Consider the following 23,260-nt stretch of genomic DNA (forward strand, 5'->3'; position numbering starts at 1 on the left):
ACGACTCTATTAAAAAAATATGTCAAGGCAGGTGTCAACTCCCTGGCACATTCCTTCAGAATACATGGTGATATATTATCAAGTCCCACAGCCTTATTTACATCTAGTTTACTCAACTCCCCAAACACCTCTTGCTCACTTACAGTCAATCTCTCCATGAAGTCACATTCACAAGATTGAAAGATCTTTATGAACTGCTCATTAAGTATCTCCACTACACATTCTGCAGCAGCTATCTTTATACCATTTTCTCCAATCAATGTCATCCTTGCATAATCGTTCTTTCTTTTGCTATCTACATATCGAAAGAACTTCCAAGGATTCTTTTTGGCTTCATTAGCTAACTGCTGTTCATACCTCTCTTTTAGCTACTCTCACCAAGCAAGTCACCCTCCTTGACTGGTCTTTGTAGACCTCATGAAATAGATTTTATTTCCACTTCTCTTATACTTCTTCCACAATGCCCTTTTTCTCTGTATCGCATGCTTAATCTCTTTATTCATCCATCTCACACCTACCTTATTTAACCTCCTCACCCTTGGAATACATTTAGACATTGCATCCACTAGATAGTTTTTGAAAATCCCCCAAGTTGCATTTATCTCTTTTCCTGCTAACTCTTCATTCCACGCTACACCCGCAAGCTGTCTCCTGAGCTCTTCATAATCACCCCCTTTTGTAGTTCCACATATACTTGCTTCTCACAGGGGTCCTCTCACTGCTGGAAACCACCCAGGTAATCACTTCATGGTCACTCTCACCAATTGGTGGATGATTTGACACCTCATTTATAATTACATCCTCTGATGAGATGACCAAATCCAAGACTCTTAATCCTCGTGTGCCCTGTGTTACATACTGCCTGAGGTAGTTATCCCTCAAAAACTCAAGAAACTCATTTTCTTTACTTCCAGTTGCTATCTCATCATTCCAGTCTGTATTGCCATAATTAAAATCACCCATAATGATCACCCTTTTCTTATTTGCTAGGCTAATTTGACTATACATTTCACTATCACCACCATCCACATTACCTGGTCTATAACAACATCCTACCAAGTATTTGATTCCCTCACCTCTATCTCACACCATACTGCCTCAAAACCACTGGCACTATTTCCATCTTGCATCTCTACTTTGTATGGACATAACTCTTTCTCTATCATCAATAGCACTCCTCCCCCTCTCCCTTTTTACCCCTTTTGTCCTCACGAAACACATCATACCCTTCCATCTCTATTCCTGACAGGATGTCATCCTCTTCCAACAATCTTTGGGTGAACAGACGCAATTAGTGCAACCATTTCATCTGCCTTATTTCTTATACTTCTAGCATTGGTATTCAAACACAACAGCTCATTTTTGGATCTACAGCTAGTTCCACTGATACCACTCACTCGATGTGATCTCTCCATGCTAGGCTGGGGCCATTTCCCTTTCTGTGTCTTCATTTTAGAATCCTTTTCAATTCCAACTGTTTCCTCTTGATCCCTGGTCATCCCATTCCTTTCCTGCCTACACATGCTCTCACCTCCTCTTGGAGCATCCACCTTTCTCACACTGTATACCCCTGTCAACCCTGAGCCTCTTGCACACCCATCTCTCATTTTCTATACTCATACCGCTCACTTCCCCATTCATATCCACTTCTTCACTCTCTCCTGTCTTATTCTCCTGCTCTTCCACATCACTCCCCTCCCGATCTGATTCATTCTCTCTATTCACTTCTCTACCTTCCAGCTGCAGTCTCTCCAAGCAACTCACATCATAACCACTCAAAAAATGCAGTCCATCGCTCCCATACAGCTCACTTCGTCCTTCAAACTCATTCCACACATTAACAAACTGTACTCCCATCTCCTCACACATTTCAGCCAGCATATCGTTCATAATCCTTGCTCTCCACCTCATTTCACCACAGTCATAACTAGGCAACACAATTTTGCTTTAGTTTGTATCCAGCATATCAACACAGATACGACGCATACTAGCATGTTGTCTGTTAACTACAAACTGGTATGCAATTAGCAGATATACTAGCCTCATACAAACTAAGGCAAAATGTATTCTCTCTCTCTCTCTCTCTCTCTCTCTCTCTCTCTCTCTGGAGCTAATTTGCTGGTATTATTGGCATTAGTGCATAGTATTTTAGATGTAGAATTATAGTGTGGATCAACTTATCGCCACCATTTTTGACAGTTTTTTTTTGTCATTGCACTTAGCTATCAGGAACATGTCAAATAAGTTGGTTCCTGTATCATTGTTATTTCTCTATATTTTTTGTTACATATATGTCATTATCATTTCATTATAGTCTCAAGTGAATATTCAGAAAATTTAGTGTGTTACATTACGCATATGCACTTGCACAAAGTTATCCTTTGGTCTGTTGATGATGCAATAGGAGTCATGTTAAACAGGTAGGCTACTGAGAAGCAGAACATCATCATGTGAGTCTCAAGATGAAGTTCTTTAAATGCTGAATTGTTGAAACAAAGATTAATTGCAAACTTACCTATGCTAAAATATGTATAAGCCAGCAGTTGGAGTTGAAAGCTATGCAGTGATACAGGATGTTAATAAAGAAATTTAATGGTTTATTAGCAAGACAGACGGGAAAAAAAATTGAATATTTCACTTCACTATTTTGCCTAACACTATTTTCACTATTTTGCCTAACAGTAACTGAAGCATTTTCAAGGAAAGAGAATTACATACAATGTCCCAAAATCAATATCTCTTTGGGATATTGATTTTGGGGCAGTAACCCTCAATGATCCAAGCACATTGTGCTTCAATCATTGAGGGTTACTGTAATTTGAATAAGAACATAGAATATTAATTGAACATACAAATACAGGGTGTCCCATAAGTCCCGAAATATTTCGGTAATTCATAAAAATCAGAAAAATTGATATATTAGAGTGTAGTTTGCATAAAAGTGAATCGCAAGGATTGAGATTTTTTTTTTGGTGGGGAGAAAAAATTTAGTTCAAATTTTTGCCGATAAAGGTTACTGTACCACATGCCTCATTTGCAAAAACATGCAAATGAGAGTTCTATAAAACATGGTGTACCGCTGCATCTCATGATGAATGCGTGCAAATTCCCAGTTATTGGGGACGAACAGAATTATTTTTATGAAAAGATTTGTTGCTGTTATGCTTACATTGGTGGATAAGGCATTGTTAGTGAAGCTGTTTTATGTAAGTGAGGAATTGGTAGCAGAAGCTTTATGAAAGTTTCAAACGCAGAAAAGAATGAAGAAAGGTTGAGGTCCTATCACTCCTGCCAGGCTACAGTCTCTAATACGACATTTTGAGGAAACTGGAAATTTGTCAGATTGCCATCACGCCAGCATACCAATGTTATCCGAAGCCCATACCATCATTGTGGTATCGCAGACAAATGCCCTATCGGCACAATCAACAAGCAGTATAAGCAGTGCACGGAAAACTGCAAGAATCACAGTCATAGTGAAAACATGGTGTGTTAAACTTGTATCCATACACGCTACAATCTCTTCACCAGCTGTTACCAAGTGATGATACCACTAAGAGGGAGGAATTTGCAACATAAGCTTTGACAAAAGTCGTAAAAGATCCACAATGGCTGTACAACATTTTCTGGACAGATGAAGCTCATTTTCATTGCATGGGACAGTTAATATGCATACATAACAAAAAAAAAATGACTTAATTCTTAAACAAGATCCAAACCTAGGAAATTCAGTGGCAAAATCCTGGAGAAAGTATTGATTGATTCAGCCACAGCGCATGTGGTTTTCTATTATTACATTGTCTGTAATGATAGAAAAATCAGAACTCCATGGTTGACTCAGGAAGTTAAAGAGGCAGTGAAGGAAAAGAAGAAAGCATATCGAAAGTTCACGTCAGCTGTGCTCTTAGAGAATGAAGAGCACTATGTAAAACTAGCTAAACAGGTCATGGGAAGACTTTGGCAAGAACAGAGAAAATAAATATCAGGAAGGTGGCAAAATATTCTGGAGGCTATTGAAAAAGCTTAGAAATGGAAGAAAAAATACCATAAAAGGAATCAGAGAAGAAAATTATTAATGTTTCCAAAACAGAATTTGAATGGGCTAAATGCAGGAAACTTGCAGCCCTGCCCAAATGACAATCGTGCCTTTTGTTCTCTTGCCAAAGCAATTGGTTGTAATTTTTGCTCTACACTATTCCTCCCCCCCTAATCATACCCATATGGCTCTATTGCATCATCACGCACAGAAAAAGCTAATCTCCTGGCTTCGCACTTTGCCTCCAATGTGTTCATAACTGACAATGTCAAATGTCCCCCAGTCATTCCAACCACTCAACATACAATGTCCCTTATATCCTTTTGCCAGAAAGAGATCAGAAACCTATTGTCTAAATTAGACCCAAAAAAAATCTCCTGGCCCTGATGGCATTCCAATTGTCCTGAAGGTCTGTGCACCAGAACTGACTCCTGTCCTATGCTACCTGTACATATACTCTCTTACTCACTCATATATATATCCCAAAACCTGGAAATTGGCCTATATTCAACCATTCCTAAGAAAGGTAACAAATCACTGCCATCTAACTGCCACCCTATCTCACTCACCTCAGTCCAATCTAAAGTGGTGGAAAAAAACATCGATTCTCAACTCCTACACTACCTTGAAGGCACCCAACTATTAAGCGACCACCAGTATGGATTCTGTCACTGTCGATCAACAGGAGATCTACTCTCATATATCACCCAACTCTGGGCAAATGCCATGGAGAAATTTGGCAAATCTCAAGTGGTTTCACTTGATATCTCCAAAGCTTTTGACCAGGTCTGGCACAAAGGCTTACTAAGCAAGCTTACATCATTTGGACTGTCTCGGGACTTCTGCAGTTGGATTGCCAGCTTTCTATCTAGACACACACACTATGTGTAATGGTAGATAGTTCCCTATCCTCTCACCAGCCTTTTTTCTTCTGTATATCAGTGACCTACTTCAGTTGACCTTCAACCCAATACACAGTTTTGCAGATGACAGCACATTGCACTCCTCCCTTTCATTTGACAAACCTTACTCTACACAACCCACTTCAACCCACAGAGCATCAAACACCACTGCCCTCAATTCTTATCTCCAAGCCATTCTTCAGTGGGGCTCAGATAACCTCATCAACTTCAATCCTAGTAAAACCCAGTTCTGTCTTTTTTCTCACAAAAAAAGAACCATTTTTCCCCAATATTATTTTTGATAATACTCAGATTTCCAGACAAGATGAGATTTCTCTTCTTGGAATTACCCTGACTTTAGGCCTCTCCTGGCATAAACACATCACAACCATTGCATCCTTAGCTTCCAAAAAACTAGGATTTCCCTTTCACCTCTAAACAGCTGTTAACCTTAACCTTATACAAGTCACAAATCAACCCAACTATCAAATACTGCTCTCACATTTGGAGTGGGGCTCCCTCAGAATGCTTGATTCAATACAGAGGAGAGCAATTAGGTTGATAAATGACCCATCTGTTACCAGCTCACTTTCACATAGATGTTTGGTCTCTGCAATTTGTGTATTCTACAAATGTTTCAATGACAAATGTTCATCTGAAATAGCATCAATAATTCCCACACTGGTGAACACATACACTGCTGCCCAACATCCTTTCACAGTACACCTTGAAACCCAGAGAACAAGTTTCTTTTTGTCTTCCTTCGTCCCTGCTACTGCTGTACTGTGGAAGTCTTTCCACCTAATGTATTTCCCAAGGAATACAATATACAGACTTAAATCAAATGGAAACAAGTTTCTCCTTTCCCAACTCACTACCCATATACAGTACTAACATTCTATAGGTTGATCAACTAGTCTCTTGTGTATGGGCCCAACATAAAAAAAAAAAAAAAACTCTCCTAATCTAAAATATCTTTATTATCAGTTTTTGTCACTGTGATCATTTCTGATTCTTTAACGGTACTCTTTCCTTTGTTTCCAGTAACCTTTAGAATGTTCACCAGTGTCTTTATATTTATTTATAAATTCTTATGAAAGCCTTCCCATAATTGTTCCCATAAAGAGAAATATTGTTTAGAATGAAAAAGAATACCAAGCTTTTTTGGAGGCTATCGACATGTGTTTATGCCAGGATATGTTACATGTGAAAGTCAAGAAGAGAAACCTGATCTTGGTTGATGAGTGGAGGAATATTATCAGAGGTAAGAGAGAAGTGAGACATGATCTTTCTTCTATGAAATAAGACTAGATTGTGTTTTGGTAGCATTAAATTTAATTAAGTTATCTTCATTCCCCACTTCAGAATATCAAAAAGGTCAGTATTTAAGGCATTGGCCATAGAAGGTAGCTAGTCATCTGAGCACTACAAAGTTTTGTAAATGAAGAACAGGAGTGAAGTGTCTTATCAGCAAAGCTATGGATAAGATTTGACATTAGTGAATGGTCATAATGTATAGGGGAGGAAGAGTGTAGGTGAAAGCACAGAACCTTTGGGTACTCTAAGATTGATTGAAAAATCAGATGAGAGGGAACTGTTCCCCATGACACACCAATCAACAATCAGAGAAGAAGCTGGCAATAAAGTCACAAAGTGTAAGGAGGAGACTATAAGATGGCAGCTTGATAAGAAGGTTGCGATAATAGACTTGATCAACTGCTCTGGAAATATCCAGAGCAACCTGTCTGAAGGTAAGGTTAGCAAGAAAGTTTGCCGTGGTATGAGAATGGCAGAATCCATATTGGTGATTGTTACTTAATCAGTGGATCTCTAGCTATAGAAGAGGCTGTTATGTTAATTAACACGGTATGTTAATGACCCTCTCCATCACTTTCGAAAGTATTGAAGTGAGATCAGTGAGACAGTAGTTTGATAGCTTACTCTTATCTTTCTTTTTTAGGAATAGGATGGATAAAAACTTGCTTTCGTGCTGTTGGATAAATGCCAAATGAGTATGATAGTATGTAAAAGTGATATAGGAATGGGTTCTGGAGCACAAGCTCTTAGTATAACTGGAGGAATACCATCTAGACTGGGGAAATTATTATTAAGGCTATTTTTCTGATATCCTTCTGGTTAAAGATCAGAGGAGGGTTGTTTTGTGGTGAGGACATACTAGAAATGTTTTCCAGTATTCTTCCACATGAAAGAAACAGATGGGATAGACTAATTTATTGACTACTTAACTAGTTTTATGAAAATTCTTGTTTCACATCATCAGGAGAAATAAGTGAATAAACTAAAAAACAGATTAACAATTAATGCACGTAATGAAACATTTGAAAATAGGAATAACAATAGAAGCACTCATTTATTATGAAATTGTTTGCTAGTTCATGGTCTGCTGCAAACTACTGGTAACTATTGATATTATTCTATCCCATTCTGTTGTATCCCATTATTCTATCTATTTCTTTCATGTGGAAGAATACTGGCAAAATATTTCTGGTAATAGAAGTTTTACCCAACATCCTTGGCAAGGGATCCTATTGCCATTTGAGCTGGAAGCAGTGCATTTGGCCCTTACAGTCTGTTTTAGAATTTGCAGTTGTTACGGGCTATAGTTTAAACTAACTGAGAATCTGTAGTTTTTAACTTGAACATTGAGTGTATGCTGTATTTTTCGCTTGGACTGTATTAGCACATTTGTTGGTAAACCAAGGCTTCGATTACGGGTCATTGGTTTTGAGTGGAGTGAGAAATAAAGACACTTATCCGAACAAAATAATTTTAGTTATTAGATTGCAGCAATTGCTTGGATCGGGATGGAAGCAACAGACAATGGAAAAGAGGCATAGAAATCCCAAAGATCATTTCAATTTGCCTCTTTTCCATATGAGGATATGAGGCTGTGATTGGTCTTGGGAAAAACAATCTATATGGTAATAGTCAGATTTGCCAAGAGGAAAGCTAATGTTAGCATTTGGAGGGAGAGGATCTGGGGTATTAGAAGAATTATTATCCAAGGAGTCCAAAGACTCGTTGAGGTGGGGGGGGCACCTTTTCTTCTACACCTTTCCCTCTCCAACACTTAATCCACCAACTACTGCAGACTGCCACTACCATCACCACCAACACCATCTGTTGCTTGCCAGTAGTATTTTTTTGTCTGTAAATTGCATGTGTTCTCAAGGCCAATTTGTATGCATGATGAAAAACCTGAGTTTCTGGGAGGAAAAAACCTGCTACTTCCGTATGAGATCAGCTTATTCACCTTCAATTGAAAAAATCCCATATAAAGATTCCTCTCGTCACGATGAGACTAGGGCTTTTCCAGTCAAAGGGTGCAACGTACCATCATTCTTTCAATTGTGCTATGGAGGCAATTTGATGCAGCAAGAACGATGAGGTATTCTGATAAGCAGATTGACAATTTGTATTAGATCATTACTGATAGCAAATAGTTCAGCTTATCTTCCAGCTTGCTCTGTGGTTAGAGAAGTGCGGAAGCACTCAGAATTGTGGACATTGAATTACCCAAACAGTGAGATAATCTTCCTTGGATATTTCAATATCCACAATTCTGAGTGCTTTCCTCCCTCTTAGAAAATAATCAGAAAGGTCACTATAGTCATCAAAATTAGGAATAGATTATAGGCCAATAAAGGCAATAGAATGAGTCTAGGAAATTTTGAGCTAGAACAGATCATAAAGGAGATTTCAGGTCTGGTATCCTTTAACAAGGGATATCAAATATTGTGTTCTCCCCTTCTTGCAGTAGGAATTTTGCATGATGTACCATGGAAAGTTGCAGTGAGCTTTAGTCATAGAGAATGTCAGTTGCAGTTCAGTAATGAGTAAGAGATTGGAAGTAGATGTCTGTAAGTAGTAGTGCACATCATTGGTGTTTGTATTGAGCTCCGGGATGTTAAGTCCATGTGAAAGTTTGTTTGTTTTTTTTTTACACGGTATATTTTTGTTGTTTTTTTGGCAATTTTTGTTTGATTTTTTTTAGTGTGTTTTTTGTTGTTTTTGTTAGCTCTTATGGAGGTTTGTTCTTATTTAAACTGCAGTGATGCTAATTTTTCATTGTCTTTTACTGTTGTGGAGTGTTGGACAAATTTAGAGTAGAAGCAAATGGGGGACTTCTGAATATAACTCACAGGCAGATCTCAGACTATGCATAGCAATGACAGTGCCCCCACCTCACAAGCAACTTCTAAACTTGGGGTCTCTCCAGACTTATTCAGCAGCTCATCAGAAAGCATCCTGAAGCATTCAGAGCCACCGTAGTGCAATTGGAAGAATATCGGAACATTGTGCCCTTCAATTGGAAAAGACATAGGTTCGATTCTCATCGTGATGAGGGGAATCCTTATATGTGCTTTTTCAGTTGAAGGTGAGTTAGCTGATCTCATACGGTGGTAGCAGGGTTTTTCATCCCTTGCACAGACAAATCGGCCTTCAGAACACATGCAATTTATAGACAAAAAATACTGGTGATGATGAGAAATTAAGTTGGAAAATTAAGTAGTAGTGGAGAAGATGAGATGTATTTAGTGAAGTAGAGTAGTCTGCCCTCCCATTATGAGTCCTTGGACTCCCTGGAGGTGTCACATAATAATAATAATTACCAATAGGCTCAGTCCAACATACTTTCTTGGTTACTAGCCTGCTGAACCTGCTCTATTGATGTACCCTCAAATGAAAGAGGTGCTGGTTTTCTAGTTGAATAGTTACAGTGTGGGAACTGAGCCCAGCAAAGCCACTATGTGCACTGCATGTAAGATGAAATATGGGAACCAGCGATTTTGTTCTACTCTAAAAGTGAAACATTCGAATAGCTGTTTTGTTTGCCTGCAGTAGCCTGGGTGGAACTGTTTCATATGGCGACAGTTATCCACTTTTAGACGTCTAAATGAAATTTCCTCCAACTATGAAAGATGTAAAAATCTCATATAATCATGATTTATTTATTATGTTTGCTTATTAATGAGATATGTTTGATTATATAATAAAATACATTTTAAATATATATATATATATATATATAATTGTTCACATTTGTTACAGCAATTGTACTCGTGAATATCACCTGATGTTGTATGTGTATTTATTTTAAGATTTCTTCCTGACCAATAAGAACCAAACAATTTGAAACAGCTTGTCAGGCCAGTGAAACACAAACACAATAGAAGGTTGAATATATGGGCTCATGTGCTATCACTCAAGTTTCACTTTGAATCTTGGTAATGAGCATGCAATTAGTTGGGAGTTTTTCAAATGGCTGTTCTTGTTGGGGAACAAGAATGTGAGCTAGTAAAAGGGTAGATGAAGGAGAAGCTTAAAAAATAAAAAGATAAATTCTGTGATCTTGAAAAAGTTATGTGCATGTTTTTATCTGCTATTCAAGGAGGAATTGTTAAGCTAATATTGAAGGGCAGTACAGTGTATCAGTAAAAATGTTAGGTGCTCATTTGGGAAAGTAAGTGGCATATGTTCCATGAAGTGAAATGGAATCTGTAAAGTGTTTTGTGGGGGGGGGGTTGCCTTTGTAAACTGCTCAATTAAATGTATTCCTATTGTCAGAGCGATTATTCTTCTTTCCTACTCCAGCACATGAAGGAAAGATGTTTGTAACAACTTACTTGCTAGAAGAAGATACATGCAAGTATAATGAAATGAGATCTTTTACTTCTTTTATGATTAAGGAATTTGAGAAGTAAGATACACTGAATGAATAATGAGTAGAAACAGTGAATAAAATAAAGGAAGACCTAAGACAGTGATAGAATAATTGCTGCGAAGGAAGTTCCCGTGTAGTCAGGTAAAACTATCGAACTTTTAGCTGAATGCTATATTCAGAGTTTTGTATGATATTTTTATCTCTCAAAATTTAATTTAACTGTGAGAGTCAGAGAGAGTGAAGGAATTTTCTTTGAGCTTGTATTGTATAATTCTTAGAATGGTCGCATAATTAATTTTGTATTTAATAAGAATTTCGATATATAGAATATTAAAAATTGTTTATGAAGTGTAAATCTGTAGAGAATACAATATTTGTCAGATTTGCTTAGAAAGAAAAAGAGAATGACTGAATATATTGAATTGTATCTGTTGTTTATATGTGCATGTGTATATATATGTGTGTGTGTGTGTGTGTGTGTGTGTGTGTTTACATTAAATATTTATTTTTTTTTTACACTTGTGCTTAATTCTTTGCAATACACAATATGCCAATTTTGAATTCAGTGGACCATCATGGATATGGATATGTAACATTCTAACCAACCATTAAACAAAATTATATTACTCTCCATGACTGACTGTTAACTAAAAGATTCGATATAGACAAAGGTGGGGATTAATACATATTACGTAGCAATTCTCTCTGCTTTATGCCAAAGTCCCATTTGTGGAAACAGGTTATTCCATAAGAAGATGCAGTTGACTTGGCTGGAAAAGGTTCTATATTGTGCATTTTCAGCACAATTAATAGTCAAAATGGTTTGGATGTTAACGGTGTGAATTTTGTTTCAAAACATTTTTCAGTAATATTTGTATATTTGAGTCGACATTTTACCTCTGAAAGCTGCTCAAATTAGAGAGTCTTTTTTTTATAACTTTAATTTATATTTTTCTTTGATATATGGAATTCATGTTTATCCTACTCAACTAAATGGTGATCAATTTCTATTGCAAATCTCCTGTATTTTCTTGTGCTCTGAACTAGTATGAAGATATTGCATTCAACAGTAATATAGTCAGTGACACTTTTCTTATTCCTTGTCTTCTTTCCATGTGAATTGGTACACACTTTTATGTTGGGACTTGGTATTAGTAATAACTACTCCTTGTTCTGAACGGAAATCCAGCAGGTACTTACCATTATTATTATTACCCTAAGACCCCATGGAGTCAAACACACATCTAGGAGATCTTTTTGTCATACACACTCAGTTTATCATATTATACCTTAAACACATTCAAATTTTCTGCAGATACCACACACTCAGGCAAGGCATTCCAATCATTCACAACTCTCCATACATTGTTATATCCCCTTCTGTCAACCACGTCTCAGCGATCGCAATAATTTTTGGCCAGGCTGATGCTATCTGTACCACCAATTCCTCTCCCTTATTCCGGATACTCCTGGCATTAGTATAAAGCATATAAATGCCATTGTTTCTATACCCAGCAGTATCCCTTCTAGACTCCACTGGGCTAAGTGTTACCTGACATCATCTCTCTTCTCCCAAGTATCTATTCCCACAAGAGGCCACCCCTGCTATCATCCTCCCTGGGACACACTGACTCGTTCAGAACAGCAATCTCTCCAGATGCCTACATCCTTCCTCATTCAAATGTAAACGGTCTCCCGCATACAATTCCTCTCTTTCCTCAAACGCACTCCAAGCATCCACATATACCAGTCCTCTCTTGTCACATATGGTGATAAGAGGTGTAATGTATTGGTACTCAATGATCTGTGGTATTCAAGATAGGATGCATGAAGAGTGTTTGCCAGGAGGAACGATAGAAAGTGTGGCTATGACAATTAGGAGAGGTGAAAGGGTGGATGAGATGATTGTGATGGTGGGAACAAATGACTTGAGTGGTGGTGTAAATAGGGGAGCGAGAGATATGAGATTCTTTCTTGAGGCTGTACGAAAGAAGACACAGAGAGGAAAGATAGTGTGTGTGTGTTGCCTGGGTATGATAATGTCGAGCTGAGCAGAAGATTAGTGATATTGAATGGCATAATAGCAAGAATGTGTCAGAAGAGAGGATTCGAATATGTGGATGCTTGGAGTGCATTTGAGAGCAGAGAGGAATTGTATGTGAGAGACCGCCTGCATTTGAATAAGGAAGGATGTAGGTATCTGAAGAGATTGCTGTTCTGAACGAGTCAGTGTGTCCCAGTGTAGATGGTAGCAGGGGTGGCCTCTTGGGGAATGGGTACTTGGGAGAAGGGGGGGACGACATCAGGTAACGCTGAGCCCAGTGGAGTCTAGAGGGGATAATGCTGGGTTATAGAAACAATGGCATTTTTATGCTTCATACCAATGCCAGGAGTATTCAGAATAAGGGAGAGGAATTGGGCACTCATAGCATCAGCCTGGCTAAAGATTATTAGGATCACAGAGACGTGGTTGACAGAAGAGGATATAATAACAGGAATAGAAGTTGCCGGGTGCAGCATTTTTCGGCAGAATAGGAAGGGAAAGCGTGGTGGTGAATTACTGCTTATGATAAGTGACAACCTATGTCCTCTAAGTGTGGAGACTTTGGAAGGCTATGACACTAATGATTTTGAAAGCATATGGTGTGAGATGGAGGTGGGCAAGACAGGATATTTAGTGGGGTGTTGCTATAGACCAAGGAGCACAGAGGATGAGGACCAGGAGATGTTGAGACAGTTGAGCGTGACAAGTGCAAGACGAACGATTGTTGTGGGAGATTTTAACTACAGCAGTATAAGTTGGAAAGAGGGAAATGCATGTAGCAATAAGGGATGGAATTTCTAGAATTCTTGAGGGTCAAATGTCTTAGGCAATATGTAACAGAGGGAACAAGAGGTTCATGAGTTTTGGATTTCGTTATAGCATCAGAAGAGCTGATAATAACTGAGATGACATCTCTCCCACCAGTTGGAGAGAGTGCCCATATGGTTTTGACTTGGAAAATGAATAGACATGCAGGAGTATCAAAGAGACGAGAACTTATGTGGAATTATAAAGCAGGTGATTATAATAGTCTTAGACGTCAAGTTGGGTAAGTTTCGTGGAGGGAGGAATTGGATGGCAGGGATATCATCAGTGCTGGGAGATTTTGAAGGAATATTTGTTAGCAGCAATGGTAAGCTGTATTCCACCCCGAGTGAAGAAGAGGACACAATTTGGAGTAAAGTGGATGACAAACAATATTAAACAGGAGCTACATGCTAAAAAGAGTCTTTGGAAGAGATATAAGGAGACGGTTAAGAGACAATGCATGAAGAGTATAAGACACAGGCCAGAAGGAAGGCAAAACTGGAATATGAGAAAAGATTGGCTCTTAGATCCAAGGAAAATCCTAGGGAATTTTTTAGCTATGTGGCCAGTAGGAGGAGAAATGACTGTGGAAGAATGACATTGTGGATAAAAATGGGAATAGAGTGACTGATGCAGAGGACATAGTGGAATTGTTCAGTGAACACTTTATTGGGGTATTTCATCCTGGAGGAGTCAATTTGAATACTAGAGGGATAGGGCAGGTTCGAGGTTTAGAGGTGCAGGAGGAGAGTGGGTTCCACATACTGAGTACTGTGGACGTTAGTAAAGCTGTGAGACTGGATGGTATTTCACCATGAGTTTTGAGAGAATGTGCTAAGGAACTGACAGTGCCCTTGACCTGGCTTTTCAATGAAAGTCTGGCTGCAGGAAAGGTGCCCATGGAATGGAAGGAAGGTAAGATAGTTCCATTGCATAAGGGCGGTAGCAGACTGAAAGTGTCTAATTATAGGCCAGTTTGTGTGTCATCAGTAGTTAGTAAGATCTTGGCAATAGTAGTGAAGGACCATATACAGCATTGGGCAGATGAGGGTAATGTTATCTGTGAGAGTCAACATGATTTGTGAAAGGGTGCTCTTGTTTTAGTAATATGCTAGCCTTTTATGATAAAGTTACAAGAACATTAGATGAGGGGAAAGGCATATACTGCCATTTTCTTAGACTTAGCGAAGACATTTGACAGTGCCACATGATAAGCTGATATTCAAGTTGCAGTACATGGGTCTGGATTCAGGATTGGCTGTCCGATAGATATCAGAGAGTTGTGTATGGTGGAGCAATATCAAAGAGGCAGAAGGTTACAAGTGGGGTTCTACAGGGCTCAGTACTGGGACCTATATTGTTTAACCTTTATATCAATGACATTGTCCGTGAATTGCAAGGGGATATTCAGTTGTTTGCGGATGATGCGAAGCTGGGATGGGTTATTAGTAATAGTGCAGATGTGGTAGCCCTGCAAGAGGATTTGAATAAGCCAAATAGATTGGCAAATGAATGGGGGGGGGGGTTTAATGCAGCAAAATGTAAGGTCTTTAGGTTTGGGACACTGCATGCTCTATGGGAGGAGTTAAACTGCAGGAAGTAGGAGAGACAAGAGATCTGGGTTTGATGATTGATAGAAACCTGAAATTTAGAGGGCATATTGCAAAGGTAGTGATGGTAATGCAGAGGATTGCTGCAATAATGAGAAGGACACTGACCTGCAGAGATAAAATGGTTATCATTCCGTTGTATAAGGCTCTGATTAGACACACTTAGACTATTGTTCTCAGATCTGGTCCCCAGAATTTGAAGGGGATAAATTAACTGTGGAAATGGTACAAAGGCGGATAACAAAGATGGTGTCGGGACTGTACAATGTTAGTTATGAGGATCGGCTGAGGAGTTGACTGCAGAGTTTGATGGATAGAAGGAGGGGTGATTTCATTGAGACTTTTAAACTGTTGAGCAGTGGTTACAGGGTTGACACTGGGGAATTCTTTTGCTTGGTTGAACAGCAGGAAGGAGTCATGACAAGGGGGCTATCCTTGGAAGTTCCGAAAGGAAACTGTGAGTAAGAGGGTGAGGGGTGGTTGAACCATGGAATGCATTGCCTGATGGAGTGGTGAGAGTGAGAACAGTCAATGCATTTAAGGAGTGGTATGATAGACTTTGTGTTTCCTAGGAGGGACCTCCCTCGATGAGTCTTGATAGACTTGTGTTTCTTAGAAAGGACTTCCCACGATGAGTCTTTTGACTCCATGGAGGCCTGAATAATAATAATAATAATAATAATTGCATTTGCAACATTGAACTGGCATCCCTCTTCCCATATCCATTCACTTAATCTATTAAAATTTTCTTGTAAGGCCATACAACATCTGCTCTACTTATAGTTCATCCCAACTTTGCATCATCTGCAAACATATATAAACTGAATATCCCCATCCAAATCTTCACCAGTATGATTTACATCCAAGTTAAACAGCAGTGGCCCTAAAATAAGTCTGTAACAACATCTGACTAAGTGTTTCATTCTATTCACCTCTATCTCACACCATGCTGCCTCAGAACCACTGGCACTATTTCCCCTCTTGCATCTCTACCTTGTTTGGACATAACTCTTTCTCTATCATCAATAGCATTAACCCCCCCCCCCCTCCCATTTTACCCTTTCTGTCCTTATGAAACACATCATACCCTTCCATCTCTATTCATGTTAGGATGTCATCCTCATCCAACCATGTCTCACTTATTCCAACAATTCTTGGGTGAACAGACTCAATTAATGAAAACATTTCATGTTAAAAAAACGTTTAATTTTCTTGACCAAAAAGCTCTGGAAATACTTTTATTGGGATTATATTGATCAAGTGCATATCACAACAACTAAGTTATACCAACTAGTTTCACCAACTAAGTCTGTTGGCATCTTCAGGGTACATAACTGATGTACATCACTAAAAAGTAAAAAACTGTTACAAACTATAATTAACCGATTCCAATTATATTAAACAAAGAACAGAGCACGTACAATACATTCATAGAGTGTGGATAATATCACTTGTTGTTATTTAGGAACGTTCTAGTTGGCACTGTAATTCAGTTCTGGCGAGTTGAAGGATCTGATAAGAGTCTTCCAGATCACAGGCAAGATTAGTCCTTGGTTCCTGTTAAGGTTTTGTGTACAGCGGGCAACTGTTGTGGCCTCCTTAAAAATTCAGGAGCAGAAGTCCTCCTCCATGTAAGGAATTGTGCTTCTATCCCACTCTATGGTATGGTTCGTTCTTGAGAAATGAAAAGCTAATCCCGATTTTCCTTCTCTGTTATTATTGACGTCACCTATGTGTTCTTTTTGCCTAATTTCAAGGCTCCTTGAAGTTTGGCCGATGTAATTCAAGCCGCACGAGCATGGTATGTTATAAACTCCAGCATATTTGGAGAAAGGATGGCTATCTTTTGGAGATCTTAAGAATTGTCTAATCGTTTCTGTGGGTTTAAAGGCCACTCTTATTTTATGTGGTCTAAGGAGTCTAGCAATCTTATTGGAAACTGTCCCCAAGTATGGAATGACGATGGTAGAAATATAACGTACATCATCTTGTTGTCTTTGTCGGGGTTCAGAGAAAAGTATCTTGTGGATGAGTGTTCGAGGAAATCCATTCATGGTAAGGTTGGTGGATATCAGGGAGAGTTCTTCCTGGAGGTCTTGTTGATCTGTTGTAAGGAGAGAGGCACGGTTCTTCAACATATGTACAATACTAAGTTTCTGAGAAATGTGGTGTGAGGAAGTGAAATGTAAATAACGTCCTGTATTGGTAGGTTTGCGGTAAACTGAGAGGTTGATACCACCATTCGGAAGCTTCTTAATTAAAGTGTCCAGAAATGATAATTTGTTATCTTCTTCAAGTTCTAGAGTGAATTTGATTGTGTGGTGTAGAGAGTTGATTTTGTTAAGAAAGTCGAACAAATCCTTTTTCGTGTGGTTCCAAACGATAAAGATATCGTCCACGTATCTCCACCATACTGTGGGTTTAGGGTCTGTTTGAGTTAATATTTTACTTTCAAAATCCTCCATAAAGAGATCAGCACAAGATGGAGAGAGGGGGCTACCCATTGCAAGGCCAGTCAATTGTTGATATATGGTTTTATTCCATAAGAAAAAGTTTGATGTTAAACAATGACGGAACAGAGAAGTGATGTCTTGTGGCAGCAAACTTCCTAAAATGTTGATGACTTCCTCCACAGGGATGTTAGTGAATAGAGATGTAACATCCAGGCTGGCGAGTAAATCCGTATTGGAGATAGAGATGTTGTTCAGTTTCTCAACGAAATGTTGCGAATTTTGTATATAAGTGTCCGAATTATGGATGTGAGGTTTGAGGAGGCCTACCAGGTGTTTTGATAACAGATAAATTGGCAAATTGAACACCAGTGATTACGAAGATAAGATTAACAGATTATTGTCGGATACATCAACCTACCGTGTCCTAGTCACAGACCCAACACTAAAGAACCACAATGATACCAACGATTTAATACGTCATATGGAGAACTGGTCTATAGACTTAAAACGAAGATTGAAATCCATGCATCCACCAACACCAAGACTATATGATGCTCCTAAGGTACACAAAAATGGAACACCATTATACCCGATTGTGGATGGAATCAATTCGCCAACTTATCTGTTATCCAAACACCTGGCAGGCAAACCTCACATCCATAATTCGGACACTTATATATGAAATTCGCAACATTTCGTTGAGAAACTGAACAACATCTCTATCTCCAATACGGATTTACTCGCCAGCCTGGATGTTAAATTTTTTAAAAAAAACCTTCAAGTAAACACAGATGCAGCACCACTGTGTTATGGAACTCCTGTTGACTTATTGGGATGTGGGGGCATATCATTTAAAAAATCAGGGGTGGAAGGGCTTGGGCAAGTACATTTTTTGCATGGCGAGTAGGATTTTGCATAATTTGTTGTGTGTGTGTGGTGGTATCACAAATTATATTGACTCGGTACTTCTGTAATTCTTCTGCCAGTTCCACTTCTTTTCTTTTGAATTCTTCTGATGATCAGTTTGTTCCAGTGGCTGAGTTTCAATGTTTGCCCTGGTTCTCTGAAAAAAAAACAGCTGGAGTCTTTCTCCAGCTGAGGGAATTGCCAGGTAATTCCCCAGCTGGCATAACATTTCATTTTGTTGTATGATGTACCATCATTGTCTCTTTTTTTTAAGCCAATACTGAATACATCTTAGTTGGCTACATCCCAAATTTCCAGCCCATTCTTTTTTTGGTCATTATCCAGGATAGATTTCTGCTTAATTGTGGTGCACAATGAGAATGCGAGGATTGAGTATTAGGTCAGATCTCTCTGCCAGTTGTCTACGTTCCTTAAAAGGCTATGTAAACTTCTCCTCCCAGTTACTAGTTTTGTTTGACCTTTAAGCAATCCCAGCTTTATTCTCTTGTGTTCTGAACTAGTATGCTACAGTGCATAGGAAAGTATTTGATTAAATTAAATATTAAAAATAAATGTATCTGTTGTAATAATTCTGTTATGCAAATAAAAACAGTTTCCTATCACTGTAGCATACTTCATCAGAAATAAAGTTAATTTTCAATTTGAAAACATATTGTTACAGAATATGGTGGATATACTGGATCTAGATGTGTATGGCAGAGTGGAGTGCCCTCCCATGATGAGTCCTTGGAAGTGTCATATAATAATAATAACAGAAGCCACAAATGCTTTGAGTGGATATTTAAACAATGTTTCAGTTTTTTGATTCCAATGTTGAATGTGTATTTCAGAATAATTTTACCTTTCTCTTAGTTTGAAATCATTAAAAAAAGTTAATATTTTATGCATAGGTCAACACATTTATTTAAGTGCTAATATTGATGGTCAACTAGTGATACGCCCCTACACTCCAGTAACTAGTGATGATGATTTAGGCTACCTAGATCTTGTAATCAAAGTATGTAATTCTTTGTATATCTTTTGTCACATAATTTATTGATTGTAAATGGTAGTTTTTAGTGTTTAAATTAATGCAGAGCACTTTAGTGTCATTGTATACTATTGCAATAGATCTTGTTTAAAATTTAGGCTCTTTACAAGCAAAATTGATGGTAGTGGAAAACACCTTAGTTATATCCTCTTTTGTATATTGCTCCTTTCAGTCTTATATCATGATTTGCTTGATGGGATTCCTTTGTGGTCCATAGCCTTAAAAGTTGGCTCGATGCCTGGTTGGAAAATAATTGAGAGTTTCAGTTTCTAACCACATATCCAAAACGGATATGTGGTTAGAAAGGCAAGTCATCTAAAAAATTTTAAAAAAATAAAAATAAATAAATAAATCTGAAATACAGAATCATTGACAGGAATATGTGCTAAGTTAGTTTTTACGTGAAAAAAAAAAGAGGGAAATATATATATATATATATATATCACTTGGAAAGGCAAGGGAACCTGAAAAAGAATGTAAGGTATGATATATGGATAAGTAAGAAATGCTGTGGGGTGTATAGTATTGGATAAAGATATGAACGAGTGGTGGAGGTGAAAGGTATAGTGATAGGCTGATGGCCTTAAACACCAAGCTGGTCACGGTGAATGAAACATATCAACTATTTTAAACTTTTGTTTCCCTGTTATTTCAGCGATATCTTAATGATACTTTAATTTCAATAATACACTTTGCATTCATTATTTGCAAGTACTTCAAGACCAGTGTGTGGGGGGGGGGATGTTTTAAAGTTGGTACTTGCAAGTATCCCAAGGCAACTTCGGATGAAAGTAGCTAGAGGGAATTTTAGAACTTTCTGGAACTCATTAATGAACCATTGCAAAGAATATTTGCGCACAGAAAATATTAATACAAGAGGAAACATCAGTAGGCATATAGGGAACTAGAACAGGGTATGAAATGATCCATGGAGATTGGGAGTGTGGAGATAGGAATAATGAATGAATTATCATATTGGAAACTGCAGTAGTGTATGATTTGGTGATGGCAATACATTCTTCGAGAAAAGAACAAAACATCTAGTCATTTATGAAAATCAAGAAACATTGATGTAGGCAGAAGTGATAAATTTCTGAGAAGATATTACTAGGAGCTTTCTAAATGAAGAATTTTTAAATGAATCGCATGAAAAGGTTGGTTAGACTTGCTGAGAATATTAGCATAGTTGAGCATATTAACCATCAAGAAATGAGAAGCTCTGGAAGTAAATGGGAGATGAGGGTATTGATTGGCTAACTAGGTTCTTTAATGAAATTTTAAACATAAGAATGAACTAGTTATTTATGAATGGTGTATGTAAAATACTTGATATTTGGAGATATGGTTTTTGTGATACCTATCTGCACAAGTATGGAAGATGCAGATGTATGACTCATGTATGTATGATGTATGACCCATTACCTTGAGGAAATCAAAGTAATGAGTCATACAAATGGAAAAATTTTGAAAAAGAAGGAAAGAATTGCATGTTGAATCCTGAATATTTGAATCCCATCATGGGCATAAATATTTGTGATTGTCTTTAGATGAGAGATGAATTTCATTGCCCTTTGTGAGATTTAGAAGCCTGAAGTGGCTTGTATCCAATATCCAGAGCAGGGTTTCTGGATTATGTATAAAATAAAATAATAATAATGCAAAAAATTTATAAAAATAGAAAAAAAATCTTTAGCTGATCCATAGGTACTAAAGTACTATAGGGTTTCAGCCTTTTGTGGATGAGTATCACATAAAAAAAAATAATAAATAAAAATAATTTTTTATTAACTTGGAGAAAGCCTGTGATAAACTTCCTGTGGATGGACTATGGAAAAAATTCCATGCAAATATATTGACACCATTATGGATATTGCAATGGAGGTATAACAAGGGTAAGAATTCTTTCTAGAGAAACACTTCTATGTCATTCTACAACATACTTCTTTTCAAGAAACAGTAAAGTTTTTTGTTTTGATGAAAGATGTGAAAAAGATACAGATGTGTCAGCCAGATGCTTTTTTTAGAAGGTGAAGACCATATTTTCTGGGGGGGGGGGGGGGAAGAGTCCAAGTTGCATATTCAACTTTAAAGCAAAATGGTTTAGGTATTTGAAGGACAGAATTGGGATCAAATCTTCTATGAAACATTGGCACTCAGAATCATCAGATAAAACTGCAAAATTCTTCTAAAAAATTATGAAGGGTACCAGGAGAAACTGCACAAGGGATTGAAAGATCATCTAACATTGATGTTGGAATCAAATCTTTACAGATTTCAAAATGAACACTTTTATCTATGATTCTGAGAATCCAGAAGCTTGAGACAATGTGATTATCTCAACTACCAGTGATTTTTAAGAGTAATAATTGAATAGTGTGAGACCTAAAATTTTTCAAGATTGGTTTGCGAATTATTTTACATCAGCAGTATCATCAAACTAAAAACTTGACAAAAATTGCTCTCCTATTTGTTGATAATGCACTAGTCATGGCTTTAGGATTCTCAAGGTTTCAAAAAAGTAACATTTTTCCTCGAACATTAATTTAACCACTAGATCAGCCTGTCATCACATATATTAAGATGAAGTATTGTAACTTGCATTCAGACAGTGTTTTGTGGCAACTGTGGAGAAGGCAAGTTGATATTAAAAGAATTCTGGAAGAGTTTCAACATCAAAGATAATATAGATAACATTGGCAAAGCACAAGGAAAATGTGAACCAGAAATTGCCAGCTGCATGGAAAAATTTGTGGCCTCAATTATACCCAATTTTGAAGTCTACCAAACAACAAAAAAAAACTAAAGGAGTAGCTCAGGTTGCTGCAAATCTCAGCCTTGTCGCCATCAGAAGATGCTAAGGAAGTTGTCTAGTGTCATTCTCAAGACCCCTTTCAATAAGACATTTTCATTGTCGACAAAGAATTGCATTAGAACTAAATACAGAGACTACACAAGAACTTGCAGTGCAAAATTTTATTTGTGAAGCACACAAACTGAAGTAATGACAGAGTATGAAAGGAACAAAAATTGATTGATTCTGTAAGGGATGCAACCTACTCCTTCCTGCCTATAAAAAAAAAAAAAAAATGCTAAGAATCTGTCCCATTCACATCAAGCATCTAAAATCTTTTTTATTGTTTGCTGTGCACCAACTAATCAAGAGCAGGAAATTTCTCTAGTTTTCTCCCTCCAAAAATAAGCAGAGCAAAACTCTGACCACCTAAGCAACTGCGAAAATTGACCTTCTAAGCAACAAACAGTAAAATTGACTTTTCTCTCAAATTCCATAGATGATATTTCAGATTGCAAAGGAAAACATTTTTTTCATTTAAATTTTTGTTATAATTTTTAAGTTTTTTTTTAAGCTTGAGAATTAAAAAAACAATGGATGATTGGATTTACGTACTATGTTTTGTTTTTCAAAACTTAAAAAAAAATGTTTTTAAGTTTTCCATCAGAATGTACTGAGCCTAATTAGATTCCTTGCACTCACCTGAAGAATTGAAGGAAACCCATAATTTAAGGAATTAGTTATAAGCAATCTCTAATTTGTGTACTGCAGGATTTAAGAATGTATTGAGGAGGAAGGATTGTGTTATTGTTACCTATGGACAGAATTTGAGACCAGGTTAGGGAAGATCATTGATATTTAGGATGAAAGGAAAGTTGGAAAAAAATGTATCTGTGATGAACTTCTACATTAGTGAGGTCTTAATGAAGAAAGTCATCTCTCTCTATCATAACGCACAGTGAACAGCAAGAGTG

General features: G+C 37.6%; 1 protein-coding gene across 3 annotated transcripts in view; it reads left to right on the plus strand.

Moving 5' to 3' along the window:
• Positions 1-23,260, plus strand: part of LOC150105848 (NADH-cytochrome b5 reductase 3-like) — a 147,184-nt gene that overhangs the window by 55,528 nt on the left and 68,396 nt on the right. For all 3 annotated transcript variants that reach the window (XM_090393620.1, XM_090393621.1, XM_090393623.1), the window contains exon 6: positions 19,356-19,462. In XM_090393620.1, coding sequence (XP_090249746.1) covers positions 19,356-19,462 — 107 coding nt within the window. The remainder of the gene's footprint in view (positions 1-19,355; positions 19,463-23,260) is intronic.

The sequence above is a fragment of the Typopeltis vanoorti genome, chromosome 6 (assembly GCF_054136105.1).
Source record: "Typopeltis vanoorti isolate ZY-2024b chromosome 6, IOZ_Tvanoo_1.0, whole genome shotgun sequence".
Lineage (NCBI taxonomy): Eukaryota > Metazoa > Arthropoda > Arachnida > Uropygi > Thelyphonidae > Typopeltis > Typopeltis vanoorti.